We start from the raw sequence: 19,823 nt of genomic DNA, 5'->3' as shown, positions 1-19,823 counted from the left end.
AGAATTTATTCAGAAATTCAAGGTTAGTTTAGCATTCAAAAATCAAATAACGTAATGAAATAAACTAATGTAATATAGCATATCAATAGAATAAAAAACAAAAAGTATATCTTCTCAGTAGCTACAGAAAAGGCATTATTTAAAATCCAGCACTCTCCTCTGGTGAAATTGCTGATTTTGAAGCTTTGATAATTTCTGGAGACTAAATAATCTGGCCTTGGTTTTTGGTTACCAAAGAAAACAATCTTCTGAATCCTAAGGACCAAAGATATGCTAACCACTTATTGACCCAATGCTGATGTAACAGGATCCCTACTCTCCACTAGTTTTGATGAGCCAGCCTGTGAAATTAATAGCTGGAACACTGCTAACTTCTGGAAACTGCTGCAGCTGAGAGATCATGGACATCTGCCAACAAAGCTGCATTGTCACATTGATATACACTTCATAAGCGACATGTATGTCAGAATCAACATATGTGTCAAAATCAGCATGTGTCAGAATCAACATGTCAGAATCTGTATATGCCAGAATAGAAACATACCAGCATGTGTCAGAATAAACATGTGTCAATTGGTTATTGTGTATCAGTTGACATGTGTGTCAGAGTGGCATATGTGTCAGAATTGACCTGTGTCAGAATGAACAGATGTGTCATGATTAACATTTATCAGAATTGGTGTGTGTCAGTTAACATGTGTGTCATACTCAGTGCACATGTCAGAATTGATGTGCATGTCAGAGTGGTCAATGTGTCAGAATAAACACATGCCTCAAATTTGACACATGTCTGTCAGGATCAACACACCTGTCAAAAGCAATATGTCGAAATTGATGTGTCAGGTTTGGCATATGTGTCAGAATTGATACATTTTGTCACAATGAACATGTGAAACTGATGTCACAATCAACATTTGAAAATTGATATATGTCATAAGTGACATGTCAATAGTAGCATGGATGTCATAAGTGACTTATGTGTTGTAGTGGCTTACATATTATTGGTGACATACATCGCACTTGACATGTATGTGGCTAACATATGTAGAGCATTTCACTGTTCATAAATTTTTTTCAGAAGTCATAATTTTAAGTGTGGATGTGGTTCTCGATAAAGTTATTATTCAATAAGCTGCTTACAACTTTTTTAATTGAGGTAAAATTTACATCACATAAAATTAACCATTTTAAAGTGAACAATTCAGCAGCATTTAGTACTATTTTTGTGTTGTGTAACTATCACCTCTCTCTAAATCCAGAACATTTCCATGCCCCCCTCCCCAAAAGAGACCCTGTACCTATTAACCAATCATTCCTCATTCTTTCCTCCCACAGTAAAATTACTAATCTGCTTTTTGTCTCTGTAGATTTTTCTATTCTGGACATTTTCAATTATACAATCAGACAATAAAAATATATATAAAATAAAATCCAGTACCCTTTCATGTCAAAAAAAATTAGGAAGAGAATGGAAAATCCTTGCAATGATAAAGAGCACCTATGAAACCTCACAGCTAATATTATACTTAAGGCTGAAAGAATGGATGCTTTCCCCATAAGGTAAAAAACAAGACAAAGATATCCACTTTTGCCACTTCTATACAACATGGTAATGGAGCTTCTAGTCACAGTGATTAAACAAGAAAAAGAAATAAAAAGCATCCTGGTTAGAGAGGAAGAAGTGAAACTATTTCTGTTTACCAATGACATAATCTTGTATATAGAAACCCTCAGCAACCCACTGAAAAACAATTATAAGAACTAGTAAATGAGTTTGGCAAGGTTGAAAGATAAGATAAATATTTTTAAAAATCAATTATATTCCTATACATTTATAATGAATAATACTATAATGAACTTAAACAGTTTCATTCACAATAACATCAAAAGAATAATATAGGAATAAATTTAAGAAAAGTGTAAAACTTATACTCTGAAACTACAAAACATCGTTGAAAGAAAATTTTTAAAATCTAAATAAATGAAAAGACACCCATGTTTGTGGATCATAAAATTTATGATTGTTATGATGGCAATTCTCCCCAAATTAATCTGTCAGTCCAATACAATTTCCATCAGAATACTACGTGCTTTGTAGGAACTGACAAACTGATTCTAAAATTGATATGGAAACTCAGGGAATTTAGAATAGCAAAAAAAAAAATAGTGAAAAAGAACAATTTGAGATTCACAATTTTCAAATTCAAAACTATAAATTAACAATAACCAAGACGGTGTTTACTATCATGAAGATAGGAATATAGATGAATGAATCTAATTGCAAGTCCAGAAATAAACCATGTTTGTGGGCAACTTATTTTCAACAAGGGCATTTTTTCTGTTCAATAGAAAAAAATAATCTTTTAAGCAAATGGTGCTGGGGCAACTAGATAAATAACACACCATATGAAAAATTAACTTAAAAATGGGTCAAACTCTTAGAAGAAAACAGAAGTAAATCTTTCATTGAATCTGACAATGGATTCATAGCTATAACATCAAAAGCACAAGTAACAACAAAAATGGGTCAATTGGATTTCATCAAAACTTTTGTGCTTCAAATAAAACTATCAAGAAAATGAAAATAGAACCAGCAGAATGGGAGAAAATAATTGTAAGCTATCTGATGAAGGGCTTATATAGACCTCTTACAACTCACACTAAAAAAGACAAATAACTCAATTTAAAAAGTGCAAATGATCTGACTAGACATTTCTCCAAAGAAGATAAACATGGCCAATGAACACATGAAAAGATATTCAGCACCTTCAGTTATCAGGGAAATACAAATTAATAACACAGTAACACACACTATGATGACTGGAATGAAAATCAGATAACAGGTGTTGATAAGAATGTAGAGAAATCAAAATCCTCCTTTGATGATGGGAATATAAAATCATTCAGCCTTTTTGGAAAAGTTTGGCACTTCTTCAGAAAGCTAAACAGAATTATCTTAAAAGGACTTTGGTAAGCTGCAAACTTGACCCTATTGTAGATTCTCCAGTTTTAGTGTTAGAGTTCCATATTTCTTACTATAAAGACTACTCATTCTTAAATAATTAAGAACATAAACATTAATTAAAAAGTCTCTTTTTTTAACTGGGATGTCAGGCTGTCATGTATCTTTCGATGGTAAGCATACACCAAGGCAAGTAGCAGAAATTCCCAAAGTTTTCAGAAGCAATGCTGTGTTATCAGTTCATGATTAATTTTGGTTTGAGTCCATTAAGGTTTTCAACTGTTAAGAGGATCAGTTTTAGTTATAATTTTCTTTATTGTTTATTATCAATTTATTTGGTTGTGTATTCAGTTACTGACAAAGTGTACTGATGCACATTGACATCAATATTTTAATCTATGCTTTCTCTGTAGCTAGACTTGACTCTGATTAATTATGTCAGATATACTTACGTTGCTAAAGAAGTTGTATACATAATCCCCAAAATGTTTGTCCAGGAACACTTCTTTATTACCACCAAATTGTTTTTTTCTTCTTACTGTTTCAATGACTATATTCGGGATCATAGAGGCTGACTCCCTCTATAGGAATATATTTATTACCAGAACCAAGCATAGTCTGACACACACAAGCCAATAATAAAAGAGTAGAATAGTGAGTCATCATCAAATTCTTGTTCTACTAAAAAGTGAGAACAACTTGGGTAGTTGGACTGTGAAGTCATTTTTTCCAATCAAATAGATCATAGACAAATATAAATCATGCAAGGGCATGTACCTTGGTTGCGGGCACATCCCCAGTAGGGGGCGTGTAGGAGGCAGCTGATCGATCTCTCCCATCGATGTTTCTAACTCTCTATCCCTCTCCCTTCTTCTCTGTAAAAAATCAATAAAATATATATTTAAAAAAAAAAAAAAAAAAAAGTGAGAACAACTTGGGTAGTTGGACTGTGAAGTCATTTTCTCCAATCAAATAGATCATAGACAAATATAAATCATGCATTTGAGCATGGCTCAAACAACTTTTAAGAAACTTGGTCCTAAAAATAATGAAGAAAAGGAAAGCTAGTATAGCTAAAGAAGTTGGGGGTCCAAGGATAGCCAGCCTTTCTTTGGGGAGACAGAAGACACTTTGTGCCAGGCCAGCGCAGCCAATGGTTCGGTGAGCCTGGGGGGGAGGGGGGGGGGGGGGGGCGTGAAGGATGTAGAAACGGCAGACAGAATAAGCTGGGTCAGTGATGGCGAACCTATGACACTCATTTTTTTGGTTGATTTTTCTTTGTTAAATGGCATTTAAATATATAAAATAAATATCAAAAATATAAATCTTTGTTTTACTATGGTTGCAAATATCAAAAAATTTCTATATGTGACACGGCACCAGAGTTAAGTTAGGGTTTTTCAAAATGCTGACACGCCGAGCTCAAAAGGTTCGCCATCAGTGGTCTAGGTGGATCTCCTGTGCGTGGCTGTGGCCACAGAGAGGGATCCAGAGGGCAAGCTGAGCTTTATTTTATAGCCAGAGGTTAACAAGGGAGTGGTCACCATAGTTGCAATGTTCTTGTGAGTTTCACTTGTTTTGGCAGCACTTGCTGCACCTTCCACAGCCCATTAGCTACTCAGATAGGATCTAGGGCAGCCGTGGGCAAACTATGGCCCGCTTGAAACGAATAAAACTAAAAAAAAAAAAAAGGCCGTACCCTTTTATGTAATGATGTTTACTTTGAATTTATATTAGTTCACACAAACACTCCATCCATGCTTTTGTTCCGGCCCTCCGGTCCAGTTTAAGAACCCATTGTGGCCCTCGAGTCAAAAAGTTTGCCCACCCCTGACTAGGGAGACTCATAAGGTCAAGCTTAATTATGCAAAGAGGGCTGTGCCCTCTAAACTGGGACTTGTTTGTGGCTTTGCCAACAGGTCAGTCAGAGGCTTATCCCTACAACACTTGAACATGTTTATAAGCTTAGGAGACAACCATTATCAGGCAAGATGCTGAAGATGAAGGGGAAGGGAGAATAAAAGATGGAGTAAGATTCCCAGAGGTGGATCAGAAAGATATCAAGTGCCCAGGAGAAATAGAACTTTAGTATAAAATCTATGACACTAAATATTCATGAACTATTCACTATAATGATTTAGATCAAGGTGCCAGTGAAATGTTACAGTGTGACAATGTTCATTACTGCCAATGAATCCTTAGTAAAATCTAGCCCCTTACAAAACTCTAAATTTTAGCCTAGACCTATCAATAAACAACTTTCAAATGTATAATAAAAATTTCCTGTTTTGTCACATTTAAATAATGTTCTCTCTTTTATATATATGTATAGATACGACTCCTCCTTATTCTGAGCCAGTGTACATCCCAACAGGCCTAGAGATCGAACCCATTTATTCAAACTCCAAGGAAGATACAGTAGTTTATCTAGCTGAAGATGGTGGGTACATAATGAAATACGTTGCTATACAAATGTAATTTGGTACCTGGGCTAACCTCTTAGTTATATTTGTTTTGCTGATTATAGTGAAAATTGCAGATTACCAGGAAATCCCTGTCCCCATAAAAATGTTGGTTAAGCCCTAGCCGGTTTGGCTCAGTGGATAGAGCACCAGCCCGCACACTGAAGGATTCCAGTCAAGGGCACATATCTTGATTGCAGGCTCGATTCTGTCCAGGAGGCAACCAATCAGTATGTCTCTCTCTCATCAATGTTTTTCTCTCTCTGTCTCTCCCCCTCCACTGTCTCTAAAAATCAATGGGAAAATAGCCTCGGGTGAGGATTAACAAACAAAAAAATATATTTGGTTAATATTGGTCCAAATGTTGATTTAGTGCTAATTATATTCTTGAAGGTATATTTCAGTTCATGTAAAGTTACTTTAAAATAAAAGATCATATTGGCCATTAGAATGGGGTCATATTTAGAAGGAATTAGGCTTCACATCAGTTTTCAAAGGTAAATCCAGTGGGGTGCTCTGCAACTATTGTTGCCTCTCTGTTAACAGGTCATTTTCATGCAATCTCTCAGATGTGTGGGGTTTGCTTTTTTCCCATTTCATGCCAGTTTGGTGGGAATCCTATCTTTAAAAGAGGAACGCACCCACATTGCAAATAACATCTAAGATATATCTCAGAAGGGTGATCTATATTTGTACTTTGAGAGCTCTAGTAATCAAAATCTTATATCCACTTTATGATAGGATATGCTGATAATCAAACATAGACATCTCAGCCTATATCCTAAACTGTGCTACTCCTGATACACCAACATGAGGAAGAATGGGACTCCTGCACAATGTCACCATCAGAGTTCTATGTCTTACAGTAGATGTTAGATACCTTCCAGGAAACATACGTATTTTATTTAAAGGGCTGGCAAAACAGATAAATTCACAGGGATTGTTTCCTGTAGAGTAAGCAATTCTAGAAATCATTTACTCACATATTTTTTAACAGCTGGAGTGAGAGAAGCACCTCTGATTTTTCTAATTTGATTTTAAATATTCTTATGGCTAAATTTTCAAATATTTGCATGGCTAGTAGTAGAACTTCTACACATAACTTAAATGAGATCTGATAAAAAATTGAAATAGTCAGGGTCTTGTTGGGAATTGGATGGCATACTTGGAGTAATTTTTATTAGTTCAGTGTAAGTATAACTTAGAATGGACAGAGGTAAGGGAAACGAGCAAGGGATGGTGAAACAACATAAGACTATCAACAAAGCAGACCATTATATTTCCTTGGCCTGAAAGGGTAGACTGATAGATGGTTTTTAGACCTGTAGCTGTTGGATGGGGAAGTCCCCAAACAACTGGCTATATAGAATTCTGGTGGACAACTTTTCTTTCAAAGATTTATTTCTTTGCCGTAACCGGTTTGGCTCAGTGGATAGAGCGTCAGCCTGCGGACTGAAGGGTCCCAGGTTCGATTCCGGTCAAGGGCATGTACCTTGGTTGCGGGCACATCCCCAGTGGGGGGTGTGCAGGAGGCAGCTGATCGATGTTTCTCTCTCATCGATGTTTCTAACTCTCTATCTCTCTCCCTTCCTCTCTGTAAAAAATCAATAAAATATATTTAAAAAAAAAAAGATTTATTTCTTTAAATATATGTTCCATGTCTTGTGACATCTGTTGTCTTTAATAAAAGTCATCCATAACTTATATCATTGTTCCCTATTTATGGTATGTCTTTTTGTCTCTGGCTGTTTTCAGCAAATCTAAGCTTGGCCTAGATTTGGTTATCTTTATATTTATTCTGCTTGGGGTTTCCTGATCTTATTGGATCCATTGACTAATAGAGTGCTTTCCCCCACCCCATTTGAGAAAATTTCAACCATTATTTCTTCATATATTTTTCTATACTATTCTTTCTTTTCTGCCCTTTGGAATTCCAGTTACATATATGTTGGATTTCTAGCTGTGTCCTACATGTCCCTGGATCTTTGTTGATTTTTTGTCCTCCTCTGTCCTTGAATTTTTGTTTTTAAGCTCACAGTCTTTCGTCCGCAATCTTCAGTATGTCTTTTAAGCTTACTCTATAGAGCACCAGCCCACACACTGAAGGATTCCAGTAAATCTTTCATTTCAGTTATTGCACTTTTTACTTCTAGAATTCCCATTTGATTTTTTTAATAGTTTCCATTTATATTATTCTGCATTTATATTTATTATCTCTTATCTTTTCCTTTAAGCCTTTAAACATGTTTTCTTAATCCTTTGTAAATCCCATCTAAGTTATCTCGAGGGGTGTGTGTGTATGTGTGTGTGTTTCATGATGGATCATATTTCCCTGCTTTTCTGCATGCTTCGTAATTTTTTTATCATATGCAAGACATTGTGAAAGATATGTTGTAGGAGTCTATATTGTTTTTAAAACTTATGTTGAATTTTGTTCTGGTAGGCAGCTAAATTGCTGGTAAGTGGTTCTATATCTTTCTGGCTGGTTTTATTTATTTATTTATTTATTTATTTATTTATTTATTTATTTATTTAGTAGGGCTGATTTATTTTCATTTTGTCCTTAGTTCTAGGTCATGGCCTTTACTCTTAGATGTGGTTCTTATGCCTGATGTGCAGCTTTCTAGAGTCATGATGAAATGTCTGAGGAGCTTAGTGCAATCTTTCCACTCTGGATATGTTGTAATTCCAGTATATTCTATAATTGTATATCCTCTATTATCTCACCCCCTAATAGCACTCTTTCCTACCTTACTTACTCTCATCCTTTGCTTACACAGTCAAGCCCTCAGCAAAGGACTGGGGAAAAACCATGTAGACTGTTGAGACCCTCTCTCTATGTAGCTGTCTTCTCTCTCGTGCCCTGCCTCACAAATTCCAGCAGCCCCAAGCAACATCTTGCCTCCTCAGCCCAGCAAGACTGTTACACTCTTCATAAGTGCCTCCTTCCTGAGGTAGGGTTAGAAAGTACTCACAGGAAGAAAACCAGGGTTAAGCATGGGCTTATTTGGTGTATTTATCTTTTTTCAAGAATCCTATATAGTTCTGGTCTATGTATCATTCAAAATTATGAAAAGAAGTTAGCTTATATTCCTTATCCAGTTTTATAGTCATTTATAGTGAAAGGTCAAGTTCGGAATCAATTATCCTATATAATAAAAGCCTAGGTGGCGTCGCACGACACCTCGTGTGACATCATCACAAGATGGCCGCCACAAGATGGTCACCACAAGATGGCTGGCAGGGGAGGGCAGTTGGGGGCCATCGGGCCAACAGGGCAGGGCAGTTGGGGGCGATCAGACCAGGAGTGGAGGGCAGTTGGAGGCCATCGGGCCAATAAGGGAGGGCAGTTAGGGGTGATCAGGCCAGCAGGGGAGCAGTTAGGCATCAATCAGGCTGGCAGGGGAGCAGTTAGGGGGCGATCAGGCTGGCAGACAGAAGCAGTTAGGGGCAATCAGGCAGGCAGGCAGGCGAGCAGTTAAGAGCCAGCAGTCCTGGATTGTGAGAGGGATGTCCAACTGCCGGTTTAGGCCCAATCCCTGTGGGTCCCAGATTGGAAAGGGTGCAGGCCGGGCTGAGGGACAACTCCCCACCCCCACCCTCACCCCCACCCCGTGCACAAATTTCATGCACCAGGCCTCTAGTTTCATATAACCATAAGTGGAATGAGTATTCTTAATGTGAGTAGCACATGAATCTATTTTAGGCATTGCTTTTCTTGTCAAGTACTCTTAGATTTTCTTGCTTCAACATAAATCTATTACTGGTATCAAATTACTTTACAAATTAAAATTCTTAGTGCCACTTCACTTATACTGTGGCTGCAAGCTCTATGCAGAATAGCCTATACTTTAGACATGGCTTGATATATTTATGGCCCATTTCTCTCATCAGCTTACAAAGAGCCGTGTTTTGTATATTCTCGAGTTGGGGGCAACCGAACAGCCCTGAAGCAGCCTGTGGATAATTGTGACAACACTTTGATGTTTGAAGCAAGGTTTGAGAGTGGTAATCTACAGAAGGTAGTCAAAGTGTAGGTTTTAATTATGTTTATTTGAGGAACTAGACCATCAACTATTTATTAGTTTCTGTGTTTGGTACGTTAAAATCTTAGTATCCATCACTGAACTTAACTCCTTGAAGTATAGATGGTAATTAGAGATTATCTTGGGGGTGGATATGAAAGGTTCAAATAATTTTGATATTTATGCTTAAAGTAAGCATATTTATGCATTTTCAGTATGCCAGTATGAATTGTCTCTCTCTCTCTCTCTCTCTCACACACACACACACACACATACACACACATACACACACACTGCATTGTGCTGAGGAACAGAAATTACTTGGTAAAGAAAAAAGTCACAACTAACCAAGTAAGTTTGATGTATGTACATATTATAAATAATACACAGTAAAGTTATTTTAGCCTTTATATAAGTATTCTCAATGACTCAGTATGGGAGATACAAATAGTGATCATATATCATCCTCAAAATATTTACAATTTTATAGTCTGTGTGGTCATATTAATGTCTATTTATTTTTAAATGTTCTCAGTAATAGTTATATCAGATCCCTAGAATTAGAATCTAATAGAAAACAGAAATACATATCTGAAGTAAAAAAGAAATATTGGACTTTAACTCAGTTTAAGAACTCTTTAATCATTTTTATAGGAAACATAATCGGAGTGAAAATATAATTTTTATCAAATCTCATTTTTATGTGCTCTCTTCAGTAATAATAAAAAGGCTTTAAAATAAACCATAGAAACAGTTTCACATCCAATAAAAGGAAATTTCAAAACTTTATCTTTTGCAATTACTTGCTATTTAGGATACTGCCTAAATAAACATTGTCCAAACCCCCCACCCCCCTACCCCCCAAAAAACCTTTCTGTGAATAGGTAAAAATAATTTTTCTTATTTATTTAAAACCAAATATCATTTTTACATTTTTATGTGCTTTTCCCCTTCCTTTCTTATGTATTAGGGCAGAATATGAATACCAGTTGACTGTGCGCCCTGACCTCTTCACAAATAAACACACCCAGTGGTACTATTTCCAAGTCACTAATACCCAAGCAGGAATCGTCTACAGATTCACTATTATCAATTTTACCAAGCCTGCTAGTCTTTACAACCGGGGTATGCGCCCACTGTTTTATTCTGAAAAAGAGGCCAAGACTCATAATATTGGCTGGCAGAGAATAGGAGAGCAAATCAAGTATTACAGGAACAACCCCGGGCAAGATGGGCGCCATTATTTCTCTCTTACGTGGACATTTCAATTTCCACACAGCAACGATACCTGCTACTTTGCTCACTGCTATCCATACACTTACACCAACCTGCAAGAATACCTTTCTAGCATCAATAATGACCCAGTACGGTCGAAGTTTTGTAAAGTACGTGTCTTGTGCCACACGATTGCTAGGAATATGGTGTACATTTTAACGATCACTACCCCCTTGAAGAACGCTGACTCAAGAAAACGGAAGGCGGTGATTTTGACTGCAAGGGTACATCCAGGAGAAACCAACAGCTCATGGATCATGAAAGGCTTCCTAGATTTTATTTTAGGAGACTCACGTGATGCACAGTTGCTTCGGGACACTTTCATCTTCAAGGTGGTACCCATGCTGAATCCCGATGGTGTGATTGTAGGAAATTACCGGTGTTCCTTAGCTGGACGGGATTTAAACCGTAACTACACCTCTCTCCTGAAGGAATCATTCCCTTCTGTTTGGTATACCCGGAACATGATCCACAGGTAAAATAAGCCTCAAATTACCTCTCTGCTTATTTAGTAAACATGGGAGTAAGAATTTTGGTCCCACAATCCTACTCATGTTACTCTCCATTTTCTTAAGATAGTTTGACTATACCTACTTAATTTTTCCCCCATTCTTCCTAACTCTGCTCCTATAGCTTTCTGGCATTGTGCCACTGGATTCACTAACCTTTCATTAAATAATGATACCGACTCTAAGACATCATAATGGCTCCATGAAACTAATAGTTTGCATATCCCAAATTTGATTTCTTGGTAAAGCTGATGGTAGCACTGATATTTACCTTGGGATCCTTGAATCCCTTATATGTGAAAATTAATTACATCTCATAGAGCCTTCTGGCACTAATGTTGATCATATATTGCTCTATGATGAGTCTTTTGATTAACAGGTTACATAGTTATTTAAAATTTTCATAAATAATATCCTTATTTACCCTTAGAAAAATTGAACAACTTTAAATTTTCCAAAGAATTCAGAACAGTAAAATACACATAATATTTAAAATTTTTGTTGAATGATTAGATTAAGTGTATGGAACTGGAGATAAACATATCAGATTGGAATCCCCATTATATTATTTGCTAACTGTGTGACCTTAAGCAATTTAAAAACAAATCTAGCCCTAGCCAGTTTGGCTCAGTGGATAGAGCATCGGCCTGCGGACCTAAGGGTCCCGGGTTCGATTCCTATCAAGGGTATGTAGCTCAGTTGCAGGCCTCCTCCCCAGCTTGAGCCGTGGTCAGGGCGTATGTAGGAGGCAACTAATAGATGTGTTTTTCTCTCTGTCTTTCCCTTCTCTTTCACTCTCTCTAAAAAATCAATGGAAAAATATCCTCGGGTGAGGATTTAAAAACAAATCTAAACCTCAATTTTATCATCTATACAATGTGAACAATAATACTTACCTCATAGATGGGAGGATTAAATGAAGTTATTGTTACTAAAGTACCCAGATAAAATCTGGAACATCGGAAGCTTTAAAAGTATTCAGTGTTTCCTACATATAAAAAAAGGAACAAAGTTGTTAAAAAAAATATGAGAATTAGAGAGAGTAGGTTTTAGTATAGGGTATTAAAATACCTGTGAGTAAGAAATAGTCAAACTGTTTCTAAAATGATTTAAACAAATATAAGATGAGAGACCCTAAAATCTTGTTTTACTTCAGAAGTAATAACATTTCTTTGGGAATTCATTATTTAGAAGTAAAGGTTTCTTTTGACTCAAAAGAAACAGACCACTAAAATTGAGAAAATGTTGGTTTAAAAATGTACAGTATATTTCATATTTAAGGATCTCACATGATAATCTTGTTTTATAATCTAGTTCTCTAAAAACTTGAAATGTTGTTCAGTGACTTTATGTTGATCTGTTATTAATTTGAATTTATTGGGCACCAAATGAGAAAGGGGCAATAAGTTAATACCTGTAACTGACTTCAATACGAAATTTCACTATAGTTTAAAGGATATTGTTTCTAATTCAAGCTATACTTTGAAAGTTTTGGCTTTAGGTTTTAATATTTTTGTTATAAAAGTACAGTAGTCTACCATCTGCAATTTCACTTACATAGTTTGTCTCACGTAATCAGCTGCAGTCTGAAAGTATTAAATGGAAAAGTTTCAGAAATAAATAATTCATAAGTCTTAAATTGCACACCATTCTGCGTAGCATGATGAAATCTCGCCTTGTACCATCTGGGACATGAATGACCCCTTTGTCCAGCGTATCCATGCTGTATATGTTACCCTCCTGTTATTCACTTAGTAGCCATCTCACTATCACATTGACTGTGGTGGTATCTAGTGCTTGTGTTCACATCACTCTTATTTTAATAGTGGCCCCAAAGCACAAGAGTAGTGATGCTGGCGATTTGAATATGCCAAAGAGATGCCCTAAAGTGTATGCATAAAGAGGAAAAAACATAGTACATATAGGGGTGGTACTATCCGAGGTTTCAGGCATTCACTGGGGTCTTGGAATATATCCCCTGCAGTTTAGGGGGAGACTACTGTAAAACATTTCATGCTACTATAAAGACCATTACTAACATTTTGGTATTTATCCTTCCAGATATAACAAATAATATATGAAATTTTTATTACTTAAGTAATATAATAATGTTGTACAAAGTTTAGAATTATGGAAAGAAGGCAGCCCAGCGGATGGCTCAGTGGTTGAGCGTTGACCTATGAACCAGGTCACAGCTCGGATTCTCGGTCAGGGCACATACCCGTTTGCAGGCTCAATCCCCAGTGTGGGGTGTGCAGGAGATAGCTGATCAGTGATTCTCATCATTGATGTTTCTCTCTCTCCCTCTCCCTTCCTCTCTGAAATCAATAAAAATATTTTTTTTAAAAGAAAGAAAAGGCCAAAATGCCCATAATTCTACCACCTTCACAACCACCACTTTTTTCCCTTTTGAAAGCCATCAATCTGGGGCGGGGGGGGGGGGCGGGGGGAGGAGACGGGCTTATTTTTTATTACTTTAATATTTATTGAATGCCTAAATTATACAAGCTAAGGATTATGCTCTTAGTAATATCTAATAATTTCCTTAAATTATTTATTTAAATTTACCAGAAAAAAAGTCAATTCAAACTTTAGGACCATTTTTATCAGAATGATATTTACCACATTAATCAAGGATTAATTCATTGGCTTCAGCACCAAGTCATAAGGCACTCAACTTTTAACAAATATTTTGGGTATTTGTGTGCATAGCACTGTTCTGGATGACTTAAAGCATTCCCTGCCCTTAACAAGATTAAATATCAAAAATATGGAAACTTTCCTCTGCAGGTGCCAAGTAAATGGTACCAATATTAAGTGCTACAGGAGTTCAGAAAAAGGACAGCTCTATAGCCTTGACTAGTTAGAGAGGAAATGAGACATGAGGTCAGTCTTGGGGATGAGGGGTAGTGTTTGCATTTACAAAGATGAAGAAAGAAGGTATTCCTGTCAGAAATATCTATGTGAGAGTTAATGGAGAAAGATGGCAGAGAACTGTTTTCTATGTACAACAAAAAGTCAGAATTACATACCAAATCCTGTTGGAAAAAGGGTTGGGAGTAAGGTAAATTTTGTCCTTTTGTAATGGAAGGCATTTGTATTTTATATATGGTTAATGGAAAATTATTTCAGACATTTAAAATTGTATATTAATAGTAATATGCAGTATAGCTAAGAGAAATTGAAAGCTAGTATATAGGTAATTCTATTTATTTGGATGTTAGACTTATAAATCCATAGTTACACCCATGAAAGAGAAATGCAGAGGTAATATTTAGTAACTTACCTTTTTCTTCTCGGTAGATTGATGGAGAAACGAGAGGTTATTTTATACTGTGACCTTCATGGCCATAGCAGGAAAGAGAACGTAATAAAGCATTGTACTTACAGCAGCGAATCTTCCCACTTATGATGAGCAAAAACTGTCCAGATAAAGTAAGCACTTTTTAAGATTTTAACTACTTTTACTAACAAATGTCCACGTGAGACAGCAAAATGGAAAAATCTTATTCAGTACATTTATTTTTTATTAATTTGGCCTGGTTTTACAGTTGACCATAAGAAAGCAGCTATGTAGAATGTTTAGTAGCCGGTAATTTGAAATATGAAGAAGCCGGTAATTTGAAATATGAAGAAGAAAATACCCATTATCCTGCCACTGTACTTAATGGTAAAAAAAAAAAAAAAAAAAAAAAAAAATACACCTGATTGTTTTACTCCTAAAGTCAAGAATAGGCAAGATATCCACTCTTACCCCTTCAGTTTGCCTTTTCCTGGAGTTTCTAACAAGTGTAATAAGGCAAGAAAAAGAAATAAAAGGCAGATAGGTTGGGAAGAAAGAAGTAATAAAGAAGTTGTCTTCATAGAAAATCCAAAGCAATCCATAAAAAACAAGTGACTTTAGTAATGTCATAGGATACACAGTCAACCCACAAAAAACAATTTAATTTCTATATACTCACAATTAGAAACTAAAATTAAAAACAATACCATTTACTGTAACTCCAAAAGAAATGAAATACTTGTAACTGCAAAGGGATAGCATAAAGGAGTTTTTTAGAAGTGATGGGGTTTTTTCTATGCTGATCATCTACACATATATTAAAAATTAATAGAATGGAGCACAAGAAAGTCATTTATATGTTAATTTAAAAATAAAATGACAAAAACTTTGTAGATATAACAGTTTTTCAGGCAGCTTTCAAATGATCTTCCACATGAAAATAAAGCATCTTTATTCTATTCTGAAAATCTAAAACATTAATCTTCATTCCTAAATATGTTTAAGCCCCTTCTATAATTTTTAGTCTTATAAGATCTTACCCATCAGTATCAAGAATTATTCAACTGGTTTTGAATGTATATGCTATGTATAGCTAAAAAGTAAAATTTATTGCTAGAATTTAAATCTGTAGTCCTTAGAAATGTAAATATGTCATTTCTATATTTGAATTACATATGATTTATTTCCATTGGTCAGGAAATAAAAGCAGCTCCTGAAGTATTAGAGAGAATTACTGCTTTTGCACAACTACTTTTCAATTTGCAACTCTACTTCCTAAGAAAGACATTGTTGTCATAAAAAAAGATGGGTCTTGTTCATTTGCTTCTTTCCAGTTTTCATTCTCAGCTTGCAAGTTTAATGTTCAGAGGAGCAAAGAAGGAACAGGCAGGGTGGTGATGTGGAAAATGGGAATCAGGAACAGCTTCACCATGGAGGCCACTTTTTGTGGATCTACTCTGGGTAAGACCACGTGTTCTCATTCATGGCTCTTGGAGTTTTAAACCAGAGACGTTTTTAATGTAAGATTAATAGTGTAGATAGTTTAATAGTGAGCACTTTCTTCCCACTTAATGCCTACTGATATCTAATCAATTCTATTAATGGGATGAATAAACAAACTACCACTAAATATGTACCTCTATTTCTCATTTCCTTTGTAAGAATAGGAAGTTTTAGCTTGCAGATAGAATACCTAATTGGTTGTTTCATGAATTATTTCTTAATTGCTTGGTGGTGGTAGTTGTTTTTACAGGTGACTAATGATTTCAGAAGAAGCAATGCTCATACTTAAAATATCAGGATAGAACTGTTTTTAGTGGATTTACTATTTGTAAGGCAAATAGACTGATGGTTTTTTAATTGGTTTGTTTGTTGTTTTTTGGTCAATTTATATTTTAATGGAAGCACTTGGTTCCTTGAACTAAAAATAAACGTAGTTCCATTTAAGAAGTCTTTTAGTCACATCTATCATGTCCTTACAATACTCCATATTAAGATAATTGTCACATTTTTAGAAAATGTATCAATTCAAAAGAAAGCTGGACATCTACACATAATTTTTTACTAGTTTTTAAAGCATCTTGAATCTGATAAAATATTGATGATGAAAACATTGAAATCATTACCCAACCTTTTCTTTAAGTGATTATTAGGTTGTTTATCACTGGTAACCAAGTATTCCATAACTTTCTTATTGAATTTTATTCTGCCTTACAACATAGACCGATCCATGTTAACTCACCTTTGGTACAGATGGTGGAGGGGGAATGAAGGAAAGCAATTAGCTATTAAATGACCTGCCCCAGAAAAGAAAATCCAAATGACAGGATATGAAATCATATCAGATGTTCTGTTTATGCTTTGTTTTATAACTTAGGCCTACCTGCTAAGGAAAAATTAAGTCATCCTCAAGGGTAGATTAACTTATTGATGTTTTAGGTGATAAACGAGGCACTCATTTCAACACAAAAGATTTGGAGTCAATGGGGTATCATTTTTGTGATTCTCTCTTGGACTATTGTGATCCAGACCGAACTAAGGTAAGTAAAGTCCATTTGGTAACACTCCAGTCTACCAACTAACATAACCTGCCTATGAGACTATGACAGTTTATTCCTTTTAATTTCCTAACAACAGTGTTCAGGGTGTTTTGATAGTTGATGTCCCAGTAGCTTTTGTTCCAGGAGTCTATAAATATTCAATTAATTTAATTAGGAAATAAAGTTATTTTATTATTAACTCATTTATTATTTTCCCCTAGTATTATCAGTGCCTAAAAGAATTAGAAGAAATGCAAAAACATATAAACTTGGAAAAAGTCCTTGATGATTCAGATACTTCTTTGAAAGAAATTACAGTGGAGTCTAGGTAAGTCAAGATGGTGGAAGTAATGTAATTTGGTGTGCTGTTTTACTGTGTTACTTATAATATTTCTAGGATATAATTGTCAGTCTCAACTGAAAATACTGACTAAAGGTAGAAAAAAAATTTTCCCATGCACATTACTTTGGCCAGATCTCATCAAGACTTTATTTATTCATTTAGTCAAGTAATATTAAATGAACGCCTACTATGTACTATACATAAAAGACATACTCAAATTTTTTAATGCTGTAATTACCTACAGAGAACTGACACATTTAAAAAGATGTCACATAAATACTCACGTTAGTGAATAATAAGTACAAAATTTAGTGCTAAGGGAAAGTTTTTGGAAGGAAAGAGGTACTAATTTTAGTATAGGTCCTATAGAAAAGGCAGAATAAATATTTGATTCTTCCCCTTTATTTATAAATTTTCAGACTTTGAGTTAGTGCCCCTGTAACCTCCAGTGGTGACTAATAAGTTTATTTGCAGGTGTAGAGTATCATTTTGAATTCAGGGGTTTATATTTGTTTTGTTCCAATCAATTTCAGTCATTATTCTTCTAATACCCTAAGATGCCTAGAACTACCAAACATATACACCACCTTTGTAAACATTCTTCTCAGAATTAGAACTATTTCTACCATTCCAGTAAAGTAATAAAGCAAAAGTAACTGTTGCAATTTTAAAATGGCACCAAAACATTCTGTAAATTAAAATAATAATTTATTATTTTTTTGTAGTAGCCAAGGCTCTGACAGTTCAGAATCGAATGAGTCTCAGAGTTACATTCTCAAGTTAACTTCTCAGGTAGGATTGAAAATTTCTGCATATGGTATGTATGTGCTAAATAGGTACTCTTCTTATTTGACTAACAATCGGGGGGAGGGGAGGTTATAGTTGTATAATTATTGTGTAGCCGTAATTGTGATTCTCTGATTATGTACCATATCTTTAATCATAGAATTCTCTAACCTTATGATTTCTTAGCACTCTTACTTTATAGATGAAAACAGTTAATATCCAGAGAGATTAAATTCCTTCTCAAAAACCCACCACTTGTTAATGGGAGTTGGTAGCATAGCATACATCACCTGATTGCTAGTCCAATATTTGCTTATTCATTTACTTAACAACCATATGTTGACCTCAGCTGTATGCTCTAGGGATAATACAGTGAATAAAATAAGACAAAAATCTTTCCCTTTCAAGTAAGTAAGATATATGACATAAGAGACAAGTGTTTATGGAGAAGATTAGAGTGGAAGAGACTTTAGGTGGTGTTATGTACTGAATGTGTGTGCCCCCTACCAACTATGCATGTTTAGACCCTGATCCCAGTGTAATGCTATGAGGAGGTGACTAAGACAGCACTCTGTTGGTACTGAGAGTGGGGCACTGCTATAGCAAATGCCTACAAATGTGGTGGTAGCTTTGAAACTGGCTGATGGGTAGAGGCTGGAAGAGTTTTGAAGGGCATGTTAGAAAATGCTGATATTGCCATGAAGGGATTTTATTTTTTTTTATTTTTTTTTTATATTTTATTGATTTTTTACAGAGAGGAAGGGAGAGAGAGATAGAGAGTTAGAAACATCGATGAGAGAGAAACATCGATCAGCTGCCTCCTGCACATCTCCTACTGGGGATGTGCCCGCAACCCAGGCACATGCCCTTGACCGGAATCGAACCTGGGACCCTTCAGTCCGCAGGCCGACGCTCTATCCACTGAGCCAAACCGGTTAACCATGAAGGGATTTTAAAGAAGATTGTGGTGAGAGTTCAGAAAGAAAAGAGGGGAATTGTAGAGAATACATAAAGGATCATAAGCAGAATGTTGGTAGAAATGTGACTGTTAAGGATGATTCTGATGGGGGGGGCGGGGGGGCGGGTCTCAGGCAGAAATGAGGAACATGTTCCTGGACAGTGGAGAAAATGCAGTCCTTGCTATCAGCTGGCAGAGAACTTGGCCAAACTGTATTTATGTCCTAGTGTTTTGTGGAAAGTAGAATTTGTGACTGATAAGAGTGGATATTTAGCTGAGAAGTGTTGGAGGAGCAGCTTGGTTCCTCCTGACTGCTTATAGTAAAATGTAAGAAGAGAGAAATGAATTGAGCAAGGAATTGCTAAGCAAAAAAGAACCAGAACATAAAGATTTAGAAAATTCTCAGCCTGTCCATATTACAAAAAGAGAAGGAAGGAAGGAAGGAAGGAAGGGAGGGAGGGAGGGAGGTAGGGAGGGAGGGAGGGAGGGAGGGAGGAAGGAAAGAAGAAAGAAGAAAGAAGAAGAAGAAAGAAGAAGAAGAAGAAAGAAGAAGAAGAAGAAAGAAGAGAAGGAGGAGGAGGAGGGAGGAAGGAGTAAGTCTTCAGAAGAGATAGTAGAGTGTAGAGCAAGCATGTCATACTCAAGGATAGGGCAGGCAAATAAACAAGGTTTAAGTTATG

At 35.8% G+C, this 19,823-nt stretch overlaps 1 protein-coding gene across 1 annotated transcript in view; it reads left to right on the top strand.

The window, feature by feature from the left end:
• The window catches only part of AGBL3 (ATP/GTP binding protein like 3), a 65,560-nt gene that overhangs the window by 13,250 nt on the left and 32,487 nt on the right, over positions 1–19,823 (top strand). The window contains 9 exon segments of the mRNA XM_023753512.1: positions 5,295–5,402; positions 9,319–9,457; positions 10,420–11,199; positions 14,537–14,601; positions 14,604–14,668; positions 15,851–15,977; positions 16,956–17,056; positions 17,278–17,384; positions 18,125–18,191. Of these exon segments, the coding sequence (XP_023609280.1) occupies positions 5,295–5,402; positions 9,319–9,457; positions 10,420–11,199; positions 14,537–14,601; positions 14,604–14,668; positions 15,851–15,977; positions 16,956–17,056; positions 17,278–17,384; positions 18,125–18,191 (1,559 nt within the window).

The sequence above is a fragment of the Myotis lucifugus genome, unplaced genomic scaffold (genome assembly GCF_000147115.1).
Source record: "Myotis lucifugus unplaced genomic scaffold, Myoluc2.0 scaffold_46, whole genome shotgun sequence".
Classification (NCBI taxonomy): domain Eukaryota; kingdom Metazoa; phylum Chordata; class Mammalia; order Chiroptera; family Vespertilionidae; genus Myotis; species Myotis lucifugus.
Note: the sequence above shows the minus strand (reverse complement) of the source record. Positions and strands in the feature narration are given on the sequence as shown.